The sequence below is a fragment of the Salvelinus sp. IW2-2015 genome, linkage group LG7 (genome assembly GCF_002910315.2).
Source record: "Salvelinus sp. IW2-2015 linkage group LG7, ASM291031v2, whole genome shotgun sequence".
NCBI lineage: Eukaryota > Metazoa > Chordata > Actinopteri > Salmoniformes > Salmonidae > Salvelinus > Salvelinus sp. IW2-2015.
Genome location: NC_036847.1, coordinates 11,915,715 through 11,943,233, shown reverse-complemented (window position 1 = coordinate 11,943,233; position 27,519 = coordinate 11,915,715). Strand labels below are relative to the sequence as shown.

The following is a 27,519-nucleotide window of genomic DNA, read 5'->3' as shown; positions in this document are numbered from 1 at the left end:
TACAGCTAGTTAGCACTGCAGTGCATAAAATGTGTTGAGTTGTTGACTCAGAGAAAGAAAGACAACAGTTGAACAGTTTTGAACAAATGTATTTATTTAAAAATTAAAAAGAAGGAAGAGAGAGAGAGAAAGAAAGAGAGAGATATTTAGTTGTACTTTTTTAAACATTCACTTAACTAGTGAATGCTGCTAGCTAGTTTAGCCTACTCAAACACCCGGGTCAAACAGCGAAGGATGCTATGTTACCTAGCTGGACATGGCTATCCAACACTGGAACTTTTCCAAGTTAAGGTAAGTTTTTGGTTTTATTAATTTATTGCCACCGGGGCCTGCTGGTGTAACTGCTAAACTGCTTGCTAACTGTACACTGTACTGCATGATTGTAGCAGGTTTACTAATGCATTAGTTCTATTAGCTATGTTGACTGATGTTAGCTAATATGGTGACAACTATGTAGGCTGTGTGTAGTGGTTATGATATGAAGGTTTGGCTTGGAAAGTTTTTTTTGCCTGGTCACAGACAGCTAAAGTGTTGTGCACTGAAGTCCACAAGCAAGGGAAAAGGTGAGAGGAGGAGTACGTAGATGCGAGAAGAAAGTAACTAGAAAAGTGCTCATGCTGTTTGTATGTGGCTGCTATGAAAGTGAACTTTGTTTGTGTGTGATCAGAGGTGTATTCATTCCACCAATTCTGTTGAAAAACGTTTCTTAAACAGAATTAAGGGAATTAACTGGAATGATCTCTTGTCCTATACTGATGTGGAAGCTGAGTCAGGTTTTTCTATCCACAATCCAGACTACAATAAATGGCTTCCTGAAGAAAATCAAATCCAAACCTGGCCAAAGAGCACTCTTCCTTGGCTAAATGGAGAAATCTGGAAACTGATGAAAGAACGAGATCATGCTCTAAAAACAGCCCTAAAGTCCAAATTAGATCATGACAGACGTAGGTTTACCATGTTGAGAAATAAGGTGATGAAAGAAATCAGACAGGCCAAGGCAAACTTTTTTATTAACATAGTTGGTGAAGCAAAGGGAAATTCTATATTGATCTGGGAGAATCTAAAAAAGAGGGAAAGACCATAGTAACACTGCAAAAAGACTAGAAATCATGGTGAATGACAATCTAACACAGGATGCAGTCGAAATAGCAATAGCATTCACTTACTACTTTATTGACTCTGTCAGGGTACTGACACAGAACCCCTCCACTGGTTTCTTGGGCTCAGGGCTAGTGAATGACACTCAACCTGTCTTCATTATAAGGGAGGTTTCTGAGTCAGAGGTGAACAAGATGATTAGCTCACTAAAGAACTCTAAAGCCAAAGATGTGTTTGGGCTGGACTCTACCTTTCTTAAAAACTACAAATAGTCAATCATTGGCCCCATTACTAAGGTCACCAACACATCTATTGGTCAGAGGGTGTTTCCAAGGGTATGAAATTCTGCCATAACAACTGCCATCTTTAAATCAGGTGACCCTGCTGACGTGAGTAACTACAGGCCCATTAGTATACTACCTGTGGTGTCGAAGAGCAACTGATTGCCCACCTCAACAATAGCCCCTTCACATTACACTCCATGCAGTTTGGCTTCAGAGCAAAACACTCCACAGAAACGGCCAACTGCTTTCTTCTGGAAAATGTGAAGTCCGAGATGGACAAAGGGGGCATTGCTAGGGCTGTGTTTCTGGACCTAAGGAAGGCTTTTGATACTGTTTACCATGAGGTTCTCATCACAAAATTGTCAGAGTTCAACTTTTCCCCTGATTCCTTGAGATGCATGAAATCATACCTTGAAGGCAGAACTCAGTGTGTCAGAGTGAGCAATGAGCTGTCGCCCACTCTTAGCTATGATGTGGGCGTGCCCCAAGGGTCAATACTGGGGCCCCTCCTGTTCAGCCTGTACATTAATGATCTGTCTTCTGTCTGTACTGGGTCTGACGTTCAAATGTAGGCAGATGATACAGTGATATATGTGCATGCAAAGAGCAAACAATAAGCTGCACAAGAATTCACATCTGTAATGGTCCAGGTTACAAAGTGGCTCAGTGACTCATGTTTGCATCTCAATGTGAAAAAAACTGTCTGCATGTTCTTCACAAAGAGAGCAACAGATGCTACTGAGCCAGATGTCTACGTGTCAGGGGAGAAGCTCCAGGTGGTATCTGATTTTAAGTACCTTGGCATCGTACTTGATTCCAACCTCTCTTTTAAAAAGAAGGTGAAAAAGGTCATTCAAATAACCAAATTCAACCTAGCTAATTTCCAGTTTATACGAAATTGTTTGACTACAGAGGTAGCAAAACTATATTTGAAATCTATTACACTCCCCCGCTTAATATACTGCTTGACTAGTTGKGCCCAAGCTTGCTGTATAACATTAAAACCCATTCAGTCTGTCTAMAAACAGGCTCTCAAAGTGGTTGATAGGAAGCCCAATAGCCATCATCACTGTTACATCCTCAGGAAGCATTCTTGTGCAATACACCGACACATGTCTTGTATTCAAGATCCTAAATGGCCTGGCTCCCCCTCCACTCAGTACTTTTGTTAAACAGAAAACCCAAACATATAGCATCAGATCCACAAGGTCTGCCATGAGAGGTGACTATAATTCCCTTCAGGAAAAGCACCTTTAGTCAATCTGCTTTCTCTGTGGGAGCTTCACATGTTTGGAATACGCTGCCATCAGACACACATACTGTAACTGCACCACCTATCACACTACACAAAATGCATGAAGACATGGCTAAAGGCCAATCAGATTTGTGAACATAATCCCTAGTTGTGTATTGCCGCTTTCCATGTTGTCTGTAGCTTGTGAGGTTTGGAAACATTTTGTTGCTTTTATGGATTTTGTCTTGTTGCTTTTTGTGCTATGTTGCTCTGTCTGCATGCTACGTCTTGCTTGTCCTATGTTGCTCTGCGTGTGCTCACTGCTCAATGATTGTCTGTAGCCAAATGGTGTACTGTAGCCAAATGGTGTACTGTAGCCAAATGGTGTACTGTAGCAAAATGGTGTACTGTAGCCAAATGGTGTACTGTAGCAAAATGGTGTACTGTAGCCAAATGGTGTACTGTAGCCACACAGTTTGTAGGCAAGTACAGATCTTCAAATCAAATGTTATTTGTCACATGCGCCGAATAAATCAGGATTAGACTTTAACGTGAAATGCTTGCTTACGATCCCTTCCCAATGACGCAGAGTTAAAAAAAKAATAATACAAATCAAAATAGTAACACAAGTGGAGTAAAATACACAATAATTAATATATCCAGTTGAAGTTGGAAGTTTACATACACCTAGGTTGGAGTCATTAAAACTCGTTTTTCAACCACTCTACACATTTCTTGTTAACAAACTATAGTTTTGGCAAGTCAGTTAGGACATCTACTTTGTCCATGACACAAGCAATTTTTCCAACAAATTATTACAAATGACAGATTATTTCACTTATAATTCACTGTATCACAATTCCAGTAGGTCAGAAGTTTACATACACTAAGTTGACTGCCTTTAAACAGCTTGGAAAATTCCAGAAAATTATGTCATGGCTTTAGAAGCTTCTGATAGGCTAATTGACATAACTTGAGTCAATTGGAGGTGTACCTGTGGATGTATGTCAAGGCCTACTTTGCTTGACATCATGGGAAAATCAAAAGACATCAGTAGACCTCCACAAGTCTGGTTCATCCTTGGGAGCAATTTCCAAACGCCTGAAGGTACCACGTTCATCTGTACAAACAAGTATAAACACCATGGGACCACGCAGCCGTCATACCGCTCAGGAAGGAGACACAATCTGTCTCCAAGAGATGAACGTACTTTGGTGCGAAAAGTGCAAATCAATCCCAGAACAACAGCAAAGGACATTGTGAAGATGTTGGAGGAAACAGGTTAAAAAAAACAGGTATCCACAGTATAACGAGTCCTATATCGACATAACCTGAAAGGCCGCTCAGCAAGGAAGAAGCCACTGCTCCAAAACCACCATAAAAAAGCCAGACTATGGTTTGCAACTGCATATGGAGACAAAGATCGTACTTTTTGGAGAAATGACCTCTGGTCTGATGAAACAATAATAGAACCGTTTGGCCATAATGACCATCGTTATGTTTGGATGAAAAAGAGGGAGGCTTGCAAGCCGAAGAACACCATCCCAACTGTGAAGCACAGGGGTGGCAGCAGCATGTTGTGCGTGTGCTTTGCTGCAGGAGGGACTGGTGCACTTCACAAAATAGATGGCATCATGAGGAAGGAAGATTATGTGGATATATTGAAGCAACATCTCAAGACATCAGTCAGGAAGTTAAAGCTTGGTCACAAATTGGTCTTCCGAATGGACAATGACCCTAAGCATACTTCCAAAGTTGTGGCAAAATGGCTTAAGGACAACAAAGTCAAGGTATTGGAGTGGCCATCACAAAGCCCTGACCTCAATCCAATAGAACATGCGTGGGCAGAACTGAAAAAGCGTGTGCGAGCAAGGAGGCCTACAAACCTGACTCAGTTACACCAGGTTCGTCAGGAGGAATGGGCCAAAATTTCCCCAACTTATTGTGGGAAGCTTGTGGAAGGCTACCCGAAACATTTGACCCAAGTTAAACAATTTAAAGGCAGTGCTACCAAATACTAATTGAGTGTATGTAAACTTCTGACCCACTGGGAATGTGATGAAAGAAATAAAAGGTGAAATACATATTATTATTATTCTGACATTTCACATTCTTAAAATAAAGTGGTGATCCTAGCTGACCTAAAACAGGGTATTTTTACTGGGATTAAATGYCAGGAATTGTGAAAAACTGAGTTGAAATGTATTTGGCTAAGGTGTATGTAAACTTCYGACTACAACTGTATATAGGGAGTACCAGGACCAGTTCAATGTACAGGGGTACAAGGTAGATATATACATGGAGGCAGGGTCAAGTGACTATGCAACAGGATAGATAATAATACAAATAATAAAATACAGAACAGAATCGCAGCAGCATATGAGTGTAAACGTGTGTGTGTATGGTGTACGTGTGTGTATGAGTGTTTGTGTGTTTAATCCATCAGTTTAAGCTAGCAATATCAGTTATTTTTCATTGGATGCGTCTCAATCCACCACATCCGCCTATGTAACACTTCCTCATCTGCGGTGAAAAGTTGACAGATTATGAAATATTATGACCCCTCTCTGGAAAGATGAGACTCTCACGAACATGATGGTGTTCTCTGTTTTCTCTACGACCCCCACAATTGTTTTTCGACTCGTGAGGTGAGACTTGTGAACACGTACATGTCAGTTGTTTTGCTCTAGGACGCCCACAGGCCTCACACGACTTGTTTGAAGGTCCCCCGGTACCGGTCTAAGAAATGCATGGAAGTACAATACAGTACATATGGAGACTGTTTAGTGAAATTGAATAAGGGGTTAAATACACACAAAAAATAACAAATGTTTCCAGATCTCTTTTATGTCTATTAGAAATAGGATATACATATTTTTTGGGGGTGACTATCTGTTGTTCCATGTTGTGAATCTGTTATTCAATGCGTTTGTATGGGCTAATAGCAGTAAGGCAAAAATGTTCATCAAATTATTATTATTATTATTTTAAATTATAGTTCAAGGGGTCTTAAATATCCACCCCTTTTTTTCAAAATGACATACCCAAATCTAAAATTCAAATTCAAATGGCAAAATTCTCCTTGGTATGACCTCCAAATAAGGGGTTAAGTACTTTCCCTGACAAATCCTTCCACCATAGTTTTCCAGATTTCAGCTGTTTTGTGGCTCATCCAGTAGGACCCTCCCCCCCCCCCCCTCTGTTTATGTTGATGCATCTCATCTTCCCAGATCTCTCTCTCTCTCTCTCTCTCTTTCTCTCTCTCTCACACACACACGCAATAACCACCTTATTATAGTTATGGGCATACTGTGTACATTGGCTGATATAGAAAACTTGTCACATAAGATAGTGGAGGGATGGGATTAGGGACAGAGGAAGGATTTACTGTATCTCAGTGGACGACTGCTGCTGCTGTTGCTGTATCAGACTGTTGTTCTGCCTGAAATGTTCTGCCTGCCCGCCTCTGCTGTCTTGAATTTCCACTGGTTCTGTCATAGTGGAATGATTGATTTTATCTTTGATACAAAACATAAGAGAACCCATCAATCCTACAAGTATTGGATAACTTGAGTCTTTTCTAATGCTTTGAACATACAGATAAACATATTKTAAATTATTATTGTCTGTGGTGGCAAAATTGCTGTTATATTGTTTATTCAGTGTATCTAGCCATTTAACTAACGTCATATAATGTATTAATGAGACTTGCTCCYTCTGCCAGAAAACTTCCCCTTTGTCTACGTGACTGACTCATGGTTCTGGACTTACAGCCAAATGCTGAACTAAGATGTGAGAGACGAGCAAGACAAATGGTTTCATTTGTCACTAACTGGTCTTTTGACCAATCAGATCTGATTTTTTGCCAATAATTGGTCAAAATATCAGAATTGGGCTCCCTAACAGGCTTAAACATCAGTAGATGTCCAGAAGCATGGAACCAAGTCCACTAACTGCTCCATATTCAACTCGGAGCTCTTAAAATCAAAGTCTGCAGCTGCTTATACTATAAACCTATTATTAGGTTTATAGTATATACATTTTTATTTTTTATTTTCAAAAAGCTATTCTAAATACGATTCTGAGACAGCTGGAGGTAAAGCACAATTTTTTAAACCTCTCGGATTAGTTACTGAGGAAGTGATCTGTTGTTGTGGAATAATGGTATGTACAGGGTTTAATGCATCTCTTGTTGACATACTTCAGTCCTCCAGACAGGGATATAAGGCTCAATTCAATCAGTACTGCGGAAGTTCAGTGTTATAGCGCAATTTAAATGTAAAGATCATTTTGAATTGAGCCCACGTATGCAGATGAAAGCATCTCCGCGAACACGGGAGCATTAACATTACATTTCAATCGCACTATAGCACTAAACATCCACAATATGGATTGAATCGAGCCCATAATGTTAACCATCACTGTATGCTAAACAACTCAATGAGGTCAAATACTGTTTTTCACCTCATGACATATTTGATATGTCATAATATGACACATTATTACAAATTCTAGTTAGAGTTGTCTGTGAATTGCACCATATACCTATAGCACTGTACATACACTTTTCTGTATTAGTGTGAATCAATAATGATGTGAAATGGTCAAGTCATTAGCTTTAATTCATGCCAACAAAAAAAACATAGCATCCACATAATTACTGTAACATTGATTTCAAATGTTGGATGACTGAAGAACAACTACAGTACAGAAAAGCTAGGACATATTCATTCATCCTCAACTGGACATGACTCATTCATCCCCAGTTGACATGATCAACACTCAAATCACAAAAGATCTACTAATAATCATTAACAATATTTGAATTACCTTCAGTTTCATTAAGATTCTCAGACTTGTATTCTATCCATAAGTGATTACCCTCATACTAAGAGGGATAAACTATTCAAAAAATACAATGTGGGTTTGTTTTGTTCTGCACACATAATGTTGGTTGCATWTTTTTTTTTCACCACAGAAAACAAATACTCCCATAAACAAATACTCCCATAAATAATGCTAGATAATAATGTTGATGGCATTAATTTGTTTAAGCTGAGGGATAGCAGTGCAGGTTCAGCCCTTGGAATTGATATTTCAATAATATTAAAGATTTAATATAGCATATTAAAGATCCACTCCAATTCCCTTTTACATTTCCTGTTGAAAAACAATATCCCACATATGAACACAGTAATGTAGACACACGTAAGGGTCGAAAAATAGGTTTTGAGCAAAATAGTCTTTTTCAGATACATGTGCAAACATCATTAAGTAGGCCATTCAAGGAGTTGGTCTTATGGCGCCTTCTGATGTCATCGGCCTCCCCCTTGCTTACAGGAACAATAGAGGAGCAATAGAGAACAAAAGAAGAAAGGCCCCACCCCTCCACTTGTACCATGTAATGAGGATATCTGGACCACCTATTGAGATGTGCCTTTGTTAAGTAAATCAGGTGAAAAAACGAGATTAATCGGAAACTGGAGTGCGACATTAAATATTATTACATTATTAATATTACAAATTTAGTAAAGTGACTGAAAACCTACCATGTTATCCATCCACATACTTATCCATCCACATCCATAGCATCGGAAAAATATAGCTCCATTCACAACTAAAGTGCATGAGTGACATACAGTAAGTATAAATACGATATGGTTTATCCAATTCAGGGTTGGGTGTGAACCAACCGATCTGTCACAACATTATATCTAAGAAGCACATTGGAAATCACTGTAGTGGTACTTTGTTATTTTACTTTTTTTTATGAGCTAGGGTTCAACATTGCACAATACAACAGGTAGAACAATTGGACACTGGTAAACTCTACCTCTGTAGTTAGTGATCTGCTGTTATTTTAGTTGGAATGTGAGTACTGAATGACCATAGACCTTGATCAATATGTACACGCATTTGAGGTAACTAACAAAGTACATCATGGAATGTTAAAGCAATGTGGTATCAATTAGCTTACTAGTAAACAATGTCTATTTCGAAGCTAGTAACAAAGTAGCATTGGGAAATCATTCAAATTCATGCAAATATTTTTGTTCTTGTACATCTATTTCTACATCTAAACTCATACAAGACATGTCAATGTATCGAAAGATGCACAGCAAAAAATACTTATTAATGATATTAATGATAATGATATGGATTTCAATAACACAATAGTTATTGCAATATTTCAAAACGCTTTCTCTCTAACGCATTATRTTTTTGGACTGATTTAACTAAACAGGCATAGTTAAGTCGTGCATAAATTCATCTCAAATTATGACAATACAGCAAACACACAGCATATTGTCTAGGAAATAGTCATTAGTATGCTGGGGTAAACAAAGGAAGCAAAGCATATCAGTAGAAACAGTCAAATTTAAGAATAAAACACTTTCTCCTCTTCTTATTGTTTTGAATATCATGGTTTCATTGGGAACTTTACTTCTGTCAGTTGTTATTCATAATCCACCAAGATGCTGAAAAAACAAATTAACAAAATAAATAGAGTGATCATTTACGTATGAGCATCACATTTATAATCTATTGACAACAATATACTGTATGAACATCAAAAAACGGCATGCATTACCACATCCTCTCCAGTGGGTTTGAGTCTWTGTCCCTCTGAGGTCCCAGAGCCATTCCTTATCTCTTCTTTCACCCATCCCTACCTCATCCACTCCCAAAAATCCATCCCCCTATGACACTAACCTGGGAGGAGCATAGTGGCAACCATTTCAGGGTCCTCCAGTACGTCAATGATGCAGCGCTGGAATGTCTTGCTGATGGGGGACTGCAGGTAACTGTAGGAGGAAGGGATGGAGAGAGGGGACAGAGGAGTCAATGGGTGGCCCTGGACTGTCAGTGCTTTGTCAAACCGTCAATAAGGCTTTGTAGAAGGTCTTTAAGACCAACAGCATTGCAACATCCCATCTTAATCAAGGCATTTTGTAGGAAAACTGAATTTGGAAGAACTCTGAATGGCTATATTTGGGTGCAAATCCATTTTCATTCAGTCAATTAATTTGAAACTGTTGGGACTACACTCTTAGAAAAAAGGGTTTMTTCGGCTGTCCCCATAGGAGAACCCTTTTTGGTTCCAGGTAGAACCCTATGTGGAAAGGATTCTACATTGAACCCAGAACCAAAATGATTCTTCCTAGAACCAAAAAGGGTTCTTCTATGGGGACAGCGAAAATAACTATTTTAGGTTCTAGATAGCACCTTTTTTTCTATGAGTGTACAGAATACTTGATGTACCTCATCCAGGAGAGACGGTCTTGCCAGAACTCGTACATGATGAAGCAGGATCTCTCTGGAAGAGTCTGGACAGACACACTGTGGGACAAGGAAGTCACAAGTATATTGCTAATGAAATTGGCATTTTGATGACAAACATTTGTAGTTCCTGTAGTAGTGCCATAGTTCCTTTTAGTAGGGTCTGTACTCTTTATCACAAAAGTCTGAACTATTGTCACCTATTTGACAGTATTCCAAAACAATAGTTATGAAGGAAAGAAAGTCCCTTTTTAGTATTGAAATACAGCCAAAGTGTGTTCACAAAATCCAGAGTAGCTACTGTATATGCAGGATTAGGGTGATTAGCCAGGAAAAGCGGCTACATTCACAATAGGTAAAATCCTAATTGAAAACAATGGGCAATGTATTCAATGTAGAAGAGAGACCTACTGCAGATTGTTAGTCTGGCAGGCTGTGGCGTCTGTGTAGATCTTCAGAGCCTGCTGGAACTCCTCTGCATCTTTGTCCTTCACAGACATCTGTCTCTGCACCAGCAGGATGTTCTGTTGAGAAGGAAAGAGGGGAAAATGGTTCAGGCCAGTGGCATCTGGGTTATGTTCATTGTTCACCAGACAGAAGAAAACCTGGTCTGGTCCAATAAGACACTCGTTCTCTGTTGCATGCTCTAATAAACACGACCCTCTATTACTGTAAGTATTAGAGGGACATGGATAAGAGAAAAGCAGCCAACACTGGGGATCTGGAGGACCACAGTAGTTCATTGGTTTTGTCATTCTAGTATTTTTTTAAGACAAATTAACAATGCTGTAGCAGAGAATTATAGAGTTTGACAGATACAGTACATGTATCACACTATGTTAAGTCATTGAAATCTAGGGTATACCTTTTGATAGACATTGAAACCTTACCCTTACTCTTCCAAATCTAAAAGGAAGTAGCCATAGTGGCCATCCGAATTGTACTCACCGAGTTATATGTTCCGGCTAAAGTGTCCTCTTTGAGTGGTTCCAGATGTGGACTCTGCAAATGGAGGCATAAATATTTCAGTCAGTCATGAAAAGAAATGCTGCAACAACAGCACGAGCCTGACCAAATCTAGCTCAAGTATGAACTTCTAGTAACAGTATGTCACAGAGCATTGCCTTTGATATGAAATGGATTGATATATGTAACAGACCCTAAGCAAACTGACAATTCGGAGCATAGCACAGTGTTGCAATGTCGTTTTTCGTCACAAAATGGGCGGCTCCTTTTAGTACAATTGGCGGCTCCTACGTCGCTTGCTACGCAGATTTTCTCTGCTCAAATATTGAAACGTAACATATCATTCCTTACGCTACCATGGGTGCAGTGTTGTGTAGGCAATGAAGCTGAGCCAAACCTGCCTGCTTCCTTGATCTGATCTATAGGCTATGTGTCAAATAAGCAGTCTCTTTTGCCTTGATAACCAAATATAATCTCAGACTGTTTAAACAATAAACCAATCAACATTGTAGCCTTATTATAATCATCCCAAAATGTATTTTGTTTCGAAGTAATAACTATGTGATTCTAGGCTATTTTGAAACGGTAAAAACAGCTGCTAGCCATGAGCAAAAATTATGACATTCTATTTTTAACTGATATGGGAGCGAATACATTGAAGCAGCATGTCAAACTGGGATAATTATGGTATGTTACACCGGTAAGTATAAGAATATTTGCCAGGGCATATTATTTAATTATAAATCTGATTATTTCACATGGGGAAGATGTGGGAAGCTAAAAGGCTAGCTTGCTTGATGTTTTTAGCCAGCTAGCTAGAGCCTCTACAGGATTGGTGGGTCCCCCGCGGGATGGTTGCGCTAACGTAGGCTAATGTGATTAGCATGAGGTTGTAAGTAACAAGAACATTTCCCAGGACATAGACATATCTGATATGGGCAGAAAGCTTAAATTCTTGTTAAACTGCACTGTCCAATTTCCAGTAGCTATTACAGTGAAATAATACCATGCTATTGTTTGAGGAGAGTGCACAGTTATGAACTTGAAAATGTATTAATAAACCAATTAGGCACATTTGGGCAGTCTTGAAACAAAATTCTGAACAGAAATACAATGATTCCTTGGATCAGTCTAAAACTTTGCACATACACTGCTGCCATCTAGTGGCCAAAATCTAAATCGTGCCTGGGCTGGAATAATACATTATGTGTAACGATAGTCTTCGTCCTCCTCATTTGAGGAGTAGGAAATGTCGGACCAATACGCAGCGTGGTGAGTATTCATATTTATTCGAATACTTTTCAACAAGAACGAAAACAATAAACTGACAAAAATAACTGAAGACGCTACAGTCCCGAAATAGTGAACACAGAACATAGGAACACACGAACAGGAACAATCACCCACAAACCACAATACAAAAACAGGCTACCTAAATATGGTTCCCAATCAGAGACAATGACTAACACCTGCCTCTGATTGAGAACCATATCAGGCCAAACGACAAACCCAACATAGAAACACAAAACATAGATAACCCACCCAACTCACGCCCTGACCATACTAAAACAAAGAAAATACAAAAGAACTATGGTCAGAACGTAACATTATGGCCTTTCTCTTGCATTTCAAAGATGATGTTACAAAAAAAAGACAAAAAACGCATGTTTTTTTAATTTGTATTATTTTTGACCAGATTTAATGTGTTATATTCTACATTAATTTAACATTTCCACAAACATCAAAGTGTTCTCTTTCAAAAGGTATCACGACTATGCATATCCTTGCTTCAGGTCCTGAGCTACAGGCAGTTAGATTTGGGTATGTCATTTTAAGCGACAATTGAAAAAAAGGGGCGGATCCTTAAGAGGTTAGCAAGCTGCTAGTCGAGTAGCCTACAGCCAACTGGCAGGCATAAAACAAGGTAATGTCAAACAAACCTAAAATGTCATACATGCAGCATTTACTCAAATGTGCAATTGGTCATTTGAAATTAGGTAACAGTGGTGATGATGTTTTCAACATGATTCTTCGCTTTTACCACAAATAGGAAGACAACAAGAAAATCGCTGCTATATAGCCTTGTGATTGTTGCTATTTGGGGGTCTAGAAATGCATGGACCGCCCAAGCGCACAGGCGCTTACTTGTACGGAGTGAAGCTTGTATCGGCCTTTAGCAGGTTGAATTGAGCTTTGAGAGCTTGGGTAATAAGATGAGAATTTGGCAGTGAGCACTTTAGCTGGTTGTCATTGTCTGTCAAATATTAGTACTTCCCAGCAGGAGGGATAATGTTGTGACTTAAGCTAATTGTCGACTTAGCATAAATGAGTCAGTGGGCACTGATCAGAGACAGTAGTGTTTGAATAGAGACTCACAACACATCAATAAGACTAAATGGAATAATCTATGTATAACAACTTAACCTTGTACTCATACTCCAGCTAACGACCACTGAACCTTGCTAAAAATGTTTTCAGAATACTCAGAAATCTCAGGATATACAATTAACATACAATAATGGCAAGAGGAAAAATTTTAATAATAACTCATGATCTTCAGCAATCCTTTAAAGTGGACCACAAAAATATAAAATATTTAAGATAGTTAATAAGTTACAAACATAAAGATAACTGTTTCCCATTACTGAACAATATGAAGATCTAATTAAATGGAACAATCTGCCCATAAATCGTACAGGTAGAATAAACCTCTTCAGAATGGCATGGCTTTCAAAGTTGTTATATTTATTCTCGATATTACCAACTACCTCACCGAAGACATTCTTTAAAAAAGTATACTTAGTCATAACAGACTTTATATGGGCAAATAAAAGTCATAGAATAAAAAGGAAGGTTTTACATTTTCCTAAGTCTGAGGGTGGTTTAACCTTCCGGACATGGAATTGTATCAACTCGCCACCCAGAGATTTTACTTGCGACAAACAGTTAAAAAATCATTAAGTCTATTGTGTGTCAGTCTAAGTAACATAATAAAAAAATCCCCATCAAAATCCATCAGTTTAAGCTAGAGATATATTTTTTGCATGGGCTGCATCTCAATCCACCCCTCCGCCTATGTCGGTCTTCCGCATCTGCGATGGAAGGTAGCCGAGCTACAGTGGTGTTTGTCAGACCATGACAAAAAATGATAACCACTCTATGGAAACATGTATTTTTAATGTTTATTTATTTATCTAGGCAAGTCAGTTAAGAACAAATTCTTATTTACAATGATGGCCTATCCCAGCCAAACACTCCCCTAACCCGGATGACGCTGGGTCAATTGTGCACCGCCCTATGGGACTCCCGATCACGGCCGGTTGTGATACAGCCCTGGATCAAACCCGGGTCTGTAGTGATGCCTCTAGCACTGCGATGCAGTGAGACTCTCACGAACAAGAAGGTGTTCTCCTTTTTGCACAAGTGTCACGGGACTCGTCTGAAGGTAACCCATACAAATGAATGGAAGTATGGAGGTAGTTTGGTGCCATCAAATATAAGGGGTTAAAATGTGTCCAAAAAACAAAAATATTTCATGAGCTATATCTCTCAGACAGAGGACAGACACGTCAAAACCTCATTCCTTGTGGTTTATTTTTTTATTGTCTTTTTTTGCCATTTATGAATGAATGTGTTATTCAGTGCGTTTCTATTTCACTATATTAGTAAAGGCCAAATTCAATATTTATTGTAATAAATAATTGTTGTAATTGTAAATAATAATTAAAAATTGTTAAAAAAAAAAATATATATATATATATATTATAAGATATATATATAATATATATATAATTATATATATACAGTACAGTCAAAAGTTTGGACACACCTCTCATTCAATGGTTTTTCTTTAATTTAAACAATTTTTTACATTGTAGAATAATAGTGAAGACTTCAAACTATGAAATAACACATATGGAATCATGTAGTAACCAAAAATGTTAAATATATTTTATATTTGAGATTCTTCAAAGTAGCCACCCTTTGCCTTGATGACAGCTTGGCTGTTAATTTTGTGACTCACACCCTGGATTCGGTCTGACGTAGCGAATTTGAATTTCTGTTTTTACCATTGGATAAAAGTAAAGGCTACAAAATGGTATGTTATAACACTGCATTTAGGAAAATGGGAATGTAATTCTGCTTTGAAAGTTGATAAAACTTTGTAAACTCACTTTTGAGAACATGGCATTTTAGTGTTTCGGTGAGAGAGCTCTTTCTTTGTCTACACCCATTCAGCATCGTTCACACCCTATTGAGCTTTAGCCTCACCCATCTCCTTGCGTTCCAGAGCGCCACTTGACGCTCTGGCCGATGATTGTTTGCTTTTTCTGGATAACAGCCTTATTAACAGCCTTATTCTAACAATGGAGAAAATAGTAAAAATAAAGAAAACCCTTGAAGTGTATTCAAGGGTTTTCTTTATTTGTACTATTTTCTACATTCTACAGTCTTGAGGAGTTCCCACATATGCTGAGCACTTGTTGGCTGCTTTTCCTTCACTCTGCGTCCAATTCATCCCAAACCATCTCAATTGGGTTGAGGTCGGGTGATTGTGGAGGCCAGGTCAATGATGCAGCACTCCATCACTCTCCTTCTATGTCAAATAGCCCTTACACGGCCTCCTGAAATATTGTTCCTCATACTCCAGCCAACAAATAGTGAACTTCGTACCCCATACTCCAGCTAACAAATAGTAAACTTCGTACCCCATACCCCCAGCTAACAAATAGTGAACTTTATCCCCATACTCCAGCTAACGAATAGTGAACTTCCTTCCCCATACTCCAGCTAACGAATAGTGAACTTCCTTCCCCATACTCCAGCTAACAATAGTGAACTTGCCATTCCCCATACTCCAGCTAACGAATAGTGAACTTCCTTCCCCATACTCCAGCTAACAAATAGTGAACTTCCTTCCCCATACTCCAGCTAACGAATAGTGAACTTCCTTCCCCATACTCCAGCTAACAAATAGTGAACTTTGTATCACATACTCCAGCTAACCACTCAACCTCATACCTCATACTCCAGCTTGTCTATAAGCTGCTGCAGGCGGTTGACCTGGGAGCTCCAGTGGTGGTTGTCTGGCTCCACACTGACACCTTAACCAAGGAAACAGAATGTCCGATCACCACTACACACATGGCTTGTGACGTGAAGTGAAAAATAACTGATCCGAGGTGAATTTCCCCCAAAAATGAAGATAATCTTAACCAATAAGATCATTGTTTGTCCAATGCCTACCAATGCACTTAAGATGCTCTAAGAGCTGAAGGTGATCTTTATGTTTGCGGGGAACTCACCTTTGGTCAATGTGGCAAACAATTCAATCGTACAATTTCATATTTCAAAACGGCACTAAATATATTTTCCTAAATTGCCATAGGCCTAAAGGCCATATGCGTAATTGCAATCAAAGACATGTTGCTACCTTTTAATTGAAACAGACCCTTAGAATGAGGCAAACACAGGTGTCAGTGTGTACCTGTAGTGAGCATGCCAGAGTAAGGGTCTGTGGGGGAGAGACACAGGTTCTTTTGGATGCGACGGCCTGGGCGTTTGGCGATTTTCTGGAGGGAAAGATCCTCTGGCTTCTTTATCATCTTCCTGCAGTGGACACAATCATCATCAACGTCACCCGAAACAACAACAACATTGTTATAATCATCAACAGCAGTATCATCCTTATCATTGTTACTAGCTAGGTTACTATCCAATTGGCGACAGATTTTCATGCGAATATTAACAAATCTGCATAAAAACAATATGTACATTTTCCCACCAGATATGTATTTCCATCAAATTGACTTGGGTCGGATAAAAGGCTGTGTGTGATGACGTAGTGCACATAATAAGTTTTGCGGTTAAATTCCCATGTACCAAATAAAAAATTCAAGTTAAATGGGTTTCCAATGCATTTTCAACTCTAATGATGGTTTTGTCACAACAAAAGTTGCATTATATAGCGAATGTGCCCACTCTGGTCTTGGCACGTGCCAACAGCTCGCCGATACAGTGCGGGTAGAGCATACATGATGAGAATATTATGGACAAAAGAGCAAGATTATTTTTATTTATCAAACGGCAGCCAAAAGTTGATCATCACGTCACCAGAATAAGACCCTCACTATCTTATTGGAAAGGAGCATCAAGCTCATCACTGTGCAGTTTCAGCACCCTTTGAAGTTCATAATTTATTTAATCTGTAGCCTAAACTTCATGCTTTGTGTGGGAGGACCACACAACATATCAAGTTTACTTTGAAATGATGGTTATTATATCAATATTTGCACATAAAAGCATTTCCATTTCCATTTCTCGCATAATTAGCTTTACAGACCAAAAAATTCTGGAGTTGCTAACTCCAAAGCTTGCACCGTGCTTCTACACCTGCATTGCTTGCTGTTTGGGGGTTTAGGCTGGGTTTCTGTACAGCACTTTGTGACATCAGCTGATGTAAGCTGACAAATACATTTGATTTGATTTGATTTGACTTTACTAACTGAAATACAGTAGCAGTAGATAGTAGATAGATACAGTAGATAGTGATTAAGGGAGAACGCCCAGTATCATAGATAGTCATTGCGGTGCTACTCTACCTGCCAGTGCAGCTCTGCTCATCCACGGCCTCCATAGCGCAGTCTAATGACGACTGCAGGGACTGCAGCTGGGTGTTGGTCTCTCGCAGAAGGAAACGTGTCACAAACTGTCCCAACACCGACGAGCCCTGGTACTCCTGTACAGGGAGGGGGTGAGGGGAGGAGGTAGAGTGGGAAGAAAGCTTCAATGAAACAAATCCTATTCATTGGTAATTTCAATTATTATTAATAATAATAATAAATATATACACATTCTTCCTTGCAGATTTTCTCAAGCTCTGTTGGATGGGTAGCGTCACTGCACAGCTTTTTTCAGGTCTCTCAAGAAATGTTAGTTCGGGTTCAAGAACGGGCTCTGGCTGGACCATTCAAGGACATTCAGAGACTTGTCCCGAAGCCACTTCTGCGGTGCTTAGGGTCGTTGTCCTGTTGGAAGGTGAACCTTCGCCCCAGTCTGAGGTCCTGAGTGCTCTGGAGTAGGTTTTCATCAAGGATCTCTTTGTACTTTGCTCCATTCATCTTTCCCTCAATCCTGACTAGTCTCCCAGTCCCTGCCGCTGAAAAACATCCCCACAGTATGATGCTGCCACCACCATGCTTCACCTTAGGGATGGTGCCAGGTTTCCCCCAGACGTGACACTTACCATTCAGGCCAGAGTTCAATCTTGGTTTCATCAGACCAGAGAATCTTGTTTCTCATGGTCTGAGAGCCGTTTAGGTGGCTTTTGGCAAACTCCAAGTGAGTTGTCATGTGCCTTTTACTGAGGAGTGGCATCCGTCTGGACACTCTACCATAAAGGCCTGATTGGTGGAGTGCTGCAGATATGGGTGTCCTTCTGGAAGGTTCTCCCATCAGTACAGAGGAACTCTGGAGCTCTTTCAGAGTGACCATTGGTTCTTGGTCACCTCCCTGATGAAGGCCCTTCTCCCCAATTGCTCAGTTTGGCCGGGCGGCCAGCTCTAGGAAGAGTCTTGGTGGTTCCAAACTTCTTCCATTTAAGAATGATGGAAGCCACTGATGGAAGCCACTTCTTGGGGACCTTCAATGCTGCAGAAATTTGTTGCAACCCTTCCCCAAATCTGTGCATCAAAACAATCCTGTCTCCGACCTCTACGGACATTCCATCGACTTCATGGCTTGGTTTTTGCTCTGACATGCACTGTCAACTGTGGGACCTTATATAGACAGGTGTGTGCCTTTCCAAATCATGTCCAATCAATTGAATTTACCACAAGTGGACTACAATCAAGACGTAGAAACATCTCAAGGATGGTCAATGGAAATAGGATGCGCCTGAGCTCAATTTCGAGTCTCATAGCAAAGAGTCTGAATACTTATGTAAATACCTTTTTTTGCAAACATTTCTAAAAACCTGTTTTTGCTTTGTCCTTATGGTGTAGATTGATGAGGAAAATAATTTATTTCATACATTTTAGAATAAGGCAAAATGTAACAAAATGTGGAAAAATTGAAGGGATCTGAATACTTTCCAAATGCACTGTATGTAAGGTCCCACAGTTGACAGTGCATGTCAGAGCAGAAACTATACCATAACAAGTCCAAGGAAATGTCTGTAGATCTCCGAGATAGAATTGTGATGAGGTATATAAAACAATTTCTACTGCGTTGAATATTTCCAAAAGCACAGTCGTCTCCACCACTGGGAAATTGAAAAAATATGGAACTACCCAGTCTCTGCCTAGAGCTGGCCCTCTGACCTCTCTGAAAATTGTTTGACTAAGATTGGAGAACCTGCCAGGAGGACAACAGTCTCTACAGCACTTGACCAATCTGGGCTTTATGGGAGAGTGGCCAGACAGAAGCTACTCCTGAGAAAAAGGCACATGATAGCACGCCTGGAGTTTGCAAAAATGCATGTGAAAGACTGAGCATAAGGCAAAAGATGATGTGGTAAAATGTAACTGTTTGGCCTGAATGCCTGAGAAAGGCCTGAGAAAACCAGGCATAGCTCAACACCCGTCTAACACCATCCCTACCATGAAGAATGGTGGTGGCAGCTTCATGCTATGGGGATGCTTTTCAGTGGCAGGGACTGGGAGACTGGTAAGGATAGAGGGAATAATGAATGGAGCCAAATACAGGCAAATCCTTAATGAGAACCTGCTTCAGAGTGCAAATGACCTTAGACTGGGGTGAAGATTTACATTCAAACAGGACAATAACCTCAAGCATACAGCCAAAACAACGCTGAAATGGTTTCAGAACAAGAATGTGAAAGTCCTTGAATGGCCCAGTCAAAGCCCAGAATTGAATCCCATTGAAAATCTGTGGAAAGATTTAAAGATTGCTGTTCAACGCCGATCCCCATCTAACTTAACAGAGCTTCAGAAAATCTGCAAGGAAGAATGGGAGAAAATCCCCAAATCCAGATGTGCAAAGCTGATACAGACAAGTTGAAGACGACTCAAAGATTTAATCGCTGCCAAAGGTGCTTCTACAAAGTATTGACTCAGGGGTGTGTTTACTTATGTAAATTAGACATTTCTGTATTTCATTTTCGAGAAATTTGCAAACATTTCTCAAAATATGTTTTCACTTTGTTATTATGAAGTATTGTGTGTAGATGGGTGAGGGAATTTTGAATTCAGGCTGTAACACAACAAAATGTGGAATAAGTCAAGGCAGGTATTCCCAAACTGTGGTACCGTCGCAAACAACTGCATTCGTTATCAGTTTTATGCGCTGCCTCCAGTCCACTTACCGATATCTGAACAAGAGAGCCTCATCGAAATTGCAACCAGCGGTTCTGTGAAAATGTAATTTAATAAGAAGCCACCGCCAGATTTCTGGATTGGGCTGCGCTCAGAGTATCCTGCCTTGACAAATCGCGCTGTTAAGACACTGATGCCCTTTGCAACCACGTACCGATGTGAGAGTGGATTCTTGGCCCTCACTAGCATGAAAACTAAATATAGGCAGACTCTCTCCAATACAACCCAACATTGCAGAGTTGTGTGCATCCTTTAAAGCACACCTTTCTCATTAACCTGTGGTGAGTTATTCACWATTAACAAATACAGTTTTATATGTAAGATGGCTAAAAAGAGCAAAATTATTGAATATTATTATATTATTATTTATGCCCTGGTCCTATAAGAGCTCTTTGTCACTTCCCATGAGCCGGGTTGTGACAAAAACTCACACTCGTTCTTATGTTTAATAAATGTATCGTATAGTGTGTGTGTGGCAGGCTTACAATGATGGCAAAAAAACAACATTTGAGAGTGCGCTGACCCTGGTGCTAGAGGGGGTAGCAGCTAGAGGTTGAATGTTTAAAGGGGTACGGGACTATAAAAAGTTTGGGAACCACTGAGTCAAGGGGTATGAATACAAAGGGTGGCTACTTTGAAGAATCTAAAATATATTTTGATTTGTTTAACACTTTTTTGGTTACTACATGATTACATATGTGTTATTTCATAGTTTTGATGTCTTCACTACTTTTCTACAATGTAGAAAATAGTCAAAAATAAAGAAAAACCCTGGAATGAATAGGTGTGTCCAAACTTTTGACTGGTACTGTATATATACAGATGTCGGATCTTAATTTGAGCCAGTTTGCTACAGCAGGAAAATAGTCCTGCAGCAACAGGACATTTCAATACTTTTTTCAATAATTCAATAAAAAAAAAATCCATACATTTTTCATCAGGGCAAATCAAGTCTGACAAAGTGGAAATTGCAAACTTTACAATTTTTAACCTTGAATACATTATTTTGCATTCACTTCTGACAGCACTATCTGGAAATCTACTATCGGCACTTACTCGAATCCCAGCCTGTGTCCTTTTTTGAGGAATTTCACACACCAAAAATGAGCTAAATTGATCTTAAATGTGCTTAATGTTCCATGTTACAGGGTGCCAGGTGTCATGTGTAACGGTGTGTGACAAGTAACATCGTAAAAATATTGTTCATTATACTGTTATGTTTTTTATCACTTCACTAGCTGAGAAAGCCTGCTGTGTTCTCACCGATCTCTGTATGATTCTATTGGTTTTATTTTTGTAGGTACTGAAAATGCCCCATGGCGCTATGAAATGGAATTATCGAAATTGAGTGTGCAGTGCCTTGAATGTGTGCTGTGTTTTGGAAAATTGCAACCTATGGAGAATTTCTTTTTGTATCTCTCCCTTCCCTATTCTGAATGCATTCAGTTGTACAATTGACTAGGTATCCCCCTTTCCCATTCCAATTCCTTTCCAATGTTTTCTTTCTCCCTCCCAGCATCCTGTACACTTCAGGAGTAAGGAAGAATTTTAAATGTTTTACTTCATCTCTCTTTCTCTCAGAGTTGCAGATGTTCTGTTGAAAATGGGTGATTTATTATTTTTATCTTCTTATCTCAGCACTGCACTGAAAGAAAGAAAATAATTCTACAGTATTCAGTTGTAACTCCACATGGATATAATACATGTTGCTCTTTCTATAAGATACATATATATATATATAACGTTATAACGATATATTTCTGTAAAATACATTCTGTGTCTCCTAAAGGATTGCTGATATAATGTAGGACCAGTTTTACCTTTTAGATCATACTGAATACGATTGTATGGATAGGCGGGACCTGATAAATCAGCATTTCTACTCTGAGAATATGGGACCAGCGCTGTGGAAAGCATTTGATTGAATGTTATCAACACCATGGCTGTAGAGACACACTTTAGTGTTCACCCCCACTTTAGTGTTCCAAGAAGAGACATATTAACTAGTACTGAGACATAAAGAGGAGTGTTGATAGTGTTTGTCCTGAAGTCAGTCAAGCTAAGACTGGGGAAAGGCAAAGTTGATCCCAGTACAGCCCTCAAGGCAATAGCTTCTCCTTGCAGTGAGTCAAAACAGACATTGGGCAGAATAATGACGGAATGGAAAAGGCAAAGGGGGACTGTGTGAGAGAGAGAGAGAGAGAGAGAGAGAGAGAGAGAGAGAGAGAGAGAGAGAGGGAAGATAGGGAGGGTGGGAGAAAGAAATAGCTACATAGAGAGAAAGAGGGATAGATGGGGAAGGTAGGGGTAGGGAGGGTGAACGAGATAGGGAGAGAGATATATAGGGAGGGGTAGAGGGAGAAAGAGGTAGATAGAGAGAGGGAAAGAAAGAAATGATAAACAGCTTTGTAGCTTGGTGCAGTTCTTACTATCTCTAGAGTATGTTTGACGTCAGACAGTAGGAGTGCTGGGGGGGTTCATGTCAGCTTTGGTTATTTTCACGTCATTCTCCGTTCACAGTTGAGATCACAATCTTTATCTGGTGTGTGTGTGTGTGTGTGTGTGTGTGTGTGTGTGTGTGGTGTGTGGTGTGTGTGTGTGTTTGTGTGTGTGTGTGGTTGTTTGGTGTGGTGTGTGTGTGTGTGTGTGTGGTGGTGTGTGTGTGTGTGTGTGTGTGTGTGTGTGTGTGTGTGTGTGTGTGTGTGTGTGTGTGTGTGTGTGTGTGTGTTGTTACCATGGTCACATCCCTCAAACCCATTACATAGCCCAAATACCGTGCATTCAGAAAGTATTCAGACCCCTTCCCTTTTTCCAGATTTTGTTATGTTACAGCCTTATTCTAAAATGGATTAAATCAAACATTTTCCTCATCAATCTACACACAATATCCCATAATGACAGAGCAAAAACAGGTTTTTAGAAATGTTTGCAAATGTATTCCGAATAAAAATATATAAATATTACATTAACATAAATATTCAGAACCTTTACTCAGTACTTTGTGGAAGCACCTTTGGAAAAAATAAAAACAGAAATATCACATTTCCATAAGTTTTCAGACCCTTTACTCAGTACTTTGTTGAAGCACCTTTCTACAATTTTATTATAGTCAACGTGTAGTAAATTCAATTGATTGGACATGGTTTGGAAAAGCACACACCTATCTATACTGGTCCCACAGTTGACAGTGCATGTCAAAGCAAAAACCAAGCAATGAGGTCGAATGAATTGTCCGTAGCGCTCCGAGACAGTGTACCAAAAAATGTCTGCATCTTGAAGGTCCCCAAGACTCTTCCTAGAGCTGGCCGCCAGGCCAAACTGAGCAATCGGGGGAGAGTTCCTTTGTGGAGATGGGAGAACATTCCAGAAGGACAACCATCTCTGTAGCACTTTACACCAATCAGGCCTATATGGTAGAGTGGCCAGATGGAAGCCACTCCTCAGTAAAAGGTACATGACAGCCCAATTGGAGTTTGCCCGAAGGCACGCGTCACGTCTGGAGGAAACCTGCCACCATCCCTACGGTGAAGCATGGTGGTGGCAGCATCATGCTGTGAGGATGTTTTTCAGTGGCAGGGACTGGGAGACTAGTCAGGATCGATGGAAAGATGAACAGAGCAAAGTACAGAGAGATCCTTGATTTAAACCTGCTTGATACTTGATTAAAACCTACTCCAGAGTGAAGGTTCACCTTCCAATAGGACAACGACCCTAAGCACATAGCCAAGGTAACGCAGGAGTGGCTTCCGGACAAGTCTCTGAATGTCCTTGAGTGGCCCAGCCAGAGCCCGGACTTGAACCCGATCTAACATCTCTGGAAAGACCTGAAAATAGCTGTGCAGCGATGCTCCACATCCAACCTGACAGAGCTTGAGAGGATCTGCAGAGAAGAATAGGAGAAACTCCCCAAATATAGGTGTGCCAAGCTTGTCGTGTCATACCCAAGAAGACTTGAGGCTTTGCTTGGTCATTATGGGGTATTGTGTGTAGATTGATGAGGGGGAAAAACAATATACTGTAATACTTTAAAAAAAAATAAGGCTGTAACATAAAAAAAAAAGGAAAAAGTCAAGGGGTCTGAATACTTTCCGAATGCACTGTATATACTGCTGTCCCTTAACCCAGGGTTTCCCAAACTCGGTCCTGGGGTCCCCACTGGGTGCACGTTTAGTTTTTGCCCTAGAACTACACAGCTGATTCGAATAACCAACTCATCATCAAGCTTTGATTATTTGAATCAGCTGTGTAGTGTTAGGGGGAAAAAACTAAATGTGCACCCATGGGGGGGGGGGGGGTAGGGACAGGACTGAGTTTTGGAAATAATGCCTTAACCCACCCATTCACACTGCTGTGTCACTATAGCAATACCGACACAAATGGCACAAAGTGGGGATGGGGAGACACAGTATACTGTACCATGGACCAATCAATAATGTACATCTGTATCCGTTCACACAAGTTGCCTAAATCTTTTCACAGCATTTTCACTTATCATTTTTGAAATTGAAGAACAACAAAGCTTAGCCTGATCCCAATATCAAGAATTAGATGAGACTAATGAAGTGTACCCAGTGGTATCGATTAAGTCTTATGGGGGGGTTATTTGATGTTGATCTGAACACAGTGCTTATTAAAGCAATAATTTCACTAAGCTCACCCAGGGCTCCAGTCTGCCTCCGTATGAGCTATGAGCAGAAATCCTCTATAAATTGTACAAAATTAACACCGTTCTGCTTCATGTCTTAAAAACATTATTACCAATTCTCTTTTTAGTTTGTTTCTTCATAACCAAGCATGATTCTTTGAAGCAATGTCTAGTTTTGGGAAGCAATGCCCAGTTAACCCAGGAGGCTGGTGAGGGGAGGACGGAGTGGAATGGAAATGGAAACCATGTGTTAGATGTGTTTGATACCATTCCATTTATTCTGTTCCAGTTATTACTATGAGCCCATCCTCCCCAATTAAGTTGTCACCAGCCACCTTTGCCCGACAGAGAAAGCAGCCATGGTTTTATATGCTTTACTTCATGCTTGGACCCTGATAGTAGTTTAAACTCTTGAAATGCTAACTAAAGGGTGTGACCCAAGATAGGCCAGAAATTACCAACCAGAAGTTCTTTGCTGGGTTTGGAGGGGATTCTGCTTTAAGAACTTCTGTATGTACAGCACCTGTCCAACTAGAGATATGTTGGTCCTCATACAGACACCACAGTTCACAATAAAAATACCTGACCTTGTGTCATGGTTGAAGCTCAAGTGTTAGGGAAGGGTCCCTGCAGGTTACAGCCCGTTGTTTTAAAATGCAGCATCAGTGTGAAAGAGGAAGAGGACCCAGTTGTGCAGATCCACTTTCCATACTGTCATATCACTGTCACAGCTGAGAAATCTCAGACGCTTCAAAAGGTAACAAAAGCCTATCCAAAATCTTACTGGGGAAAAGGGGTGGTTAGATTTTTTCTAATTGTCAAACGCGGATAAAGGCGGACCAACTGGCTATTATCTTGCTGCTCACTTTATTCTCAGTAGACATCAACAAATATGTTGCTTGAAACATATGTAATGGCGAACGGTAACAACAGAAAAATGTAATGGAAAGAGATGGTCAAGTGAGTTCCTTTTACCAAATGAGTTCTGCAGTTCTGCAAATGAGAGCTGCAGTTAAGAATCCCAGACAGTTGATTGTCATTTTAAAGAGATAGTTCAGCAATATTAGCGTTTATTGGCAGTGGCTAGTTTAACAAAAGCAAAGTGTGGATCTCAGTCACACTTTGTTCATAGACTATTTTCGAGGTAAGGAAACACATATCTAAATATGTCATTTCACTGAACTATCCCTTTAAACATGCTGTACTGTATTGGCCACAAACCTCTTTAGTTTTGTCCATGGCCTTCAGGATGGCGACGTTCAGCTTCTCCAGAGCAGAAAGGACGTTCAGATATTCCCCCAGGTGGGGAGAGAAGTATTCTGGGGGTGGATATACAAAGAGCTGTCAGGTACAATATTGAATACACATAGGCCTTTGTAATTTAAAATCCAGTAAAAGACGGGATTAGATTATGGTAAAGGGCTTGAGAGAGCATTTTGACAGCACAGAGTCAATAAAAACAGAGAAGAGTCAGAGAGAAATACCTGAGAGTTTGTCTGTGTCTAGGTTGCTGAGAGGTAGGAAAATTGGCGGAGGAAGAAGACGACAAAAACATTAATGGAATCAGGGAAGACCAAAAGTCTCATCAAACCGCTTTAACCTTTTACTGTAGTGGGCTAAATCAGGATCACACAAGGTATTTCTTGGTAGTCTAAAACAAATCTACTTTGAAACAAAAGTATACACTTCACACACATGGTTATGGGCGTAAACAAAGAAGACACCTATACCATGCCAGATATAGAGTTGAAATGTATTCAATTTTGAGATTGGACCCCAATATCACACTTTATATACATCACAGAAGAATGAAATATAACAAAACGTCATTTTAACAAAATAATTTAATGTGGTGATATTGAGTCAACGTGGAAAACTGATTGGATTTGCAAAAAGTCCTCAACTTTTAACCTAAATCCAATGACAGGTTGACATTTCTTGTGCCCAGTGGGTACAGATTCTATGCTCCCTTGATGAAATATTGACACATCCTCTTTGAAGTGTAGACGTCCTGCCTGTGTGGCAGTTACAGATGGCGACTGAAGAGGATTCCCAGAGGCAAATAAGACGCACTCACTCAGTCTGCTGCCTGTCAATTGAGTAGAACAGCTCCTGCATCTGCTCTGGGGTGAGGATACCGTCGGCAAAGTGTGACTGGAACTCCTCCAGGGATAGCTTGCCGTCGTCTGAGAGAGGGAAACCAGGGACACATTAACTACCTACTGAAACAGAGAAGACGATAAAGGAGTATTCATGACTCACTCAGTTTGTTCAAGACTCAAGTTACTGGAACTAAATAACTGTGTTGGGTTCTGAGAATATGAAATATACTTATTCATGTCACTGAGGGAGAGAGGGTAATGTATAACGTTTACATTATGTCAGGATATGTTATTGTTAGCCATTAGGGATCCTATGGGAGGGATCCTCTGGGAGGAGAAGAGACACAGTCTTGTGTTGAGTGCAGGGAAGTGATCACATGTGGCAGGCATTGATAAGGGGAGAGAGCCATGGATTAAGGGAGAAATAAAGTTTATTGCCCGTATCACTTAGTGTCCTGCCTAGCAGTAAAGAACAATGTTTGTACAGATGTGTAGGAGGAGACTCAGGAGGAAGGGTTAAATAACAGTGCTTGTGTGAAATGTTGTTGTCTAATGCAGCTGTATTGATCCTCTG

The 27,519-nt window shown here is 40.0% G+C and overlaps 1 protein-coding gene across 1 annotated transcript in view; it reads right to left on the bottom strand.

Moving 5' to 3' along the window:
• Positions 1–8,467: 8,467 nt before the first annotated feature.
• Positions 8,468–27,519, bottom strand: part of LOC111966397 (N-terminal EF-hand calcium-binding protein 1) — a 35,346-nt gene continuing 16,294 nt past the window's right edge. The window contains exons 3-13 of the mRNA XM_023990998.2: positions 26,921–27,029; positions 26,328–26,353; positions 26,065–26,162; positions 17,466–17,602; positions 16,352–16,473; positions 15,886–15,968; positions 10,846–10,899; positions 10,309–10,421; positions 9,880–9,957; positions 9,331–9,422; positions 8,468–9,095 (exon numbers count right to left, since the gene is read on the bottom strand). Coding sequence (XP_023846766.1) covers positions 9,067–9,095; positions 9,331–9,422; positions 9,880–9,957; positions 10,309–10,421; positions 10,846–10,899; positions 15,886–15,968; positions 16,352–16,473; positions 17,466–17,602; positions 26,065–26,162; positions 26,328–26,353; positions 26,921–27,029 — 941 coding nt within the window. The 3' untranslated portion in view covers positions 8,468–9,066. The remainder of the gene's footprint in view (positions 9,096–9,330; positions 9,423–9,879; positions 9,958–10,308; positions 10,422–10,845; positions 10,900–15,885; positions 15,969–16,351; positions 16,474–17,465; positions 17,603–26,064; positions 26,163–26,327; positions 26,354–26,920; positions 27,030–27,519) is intronic.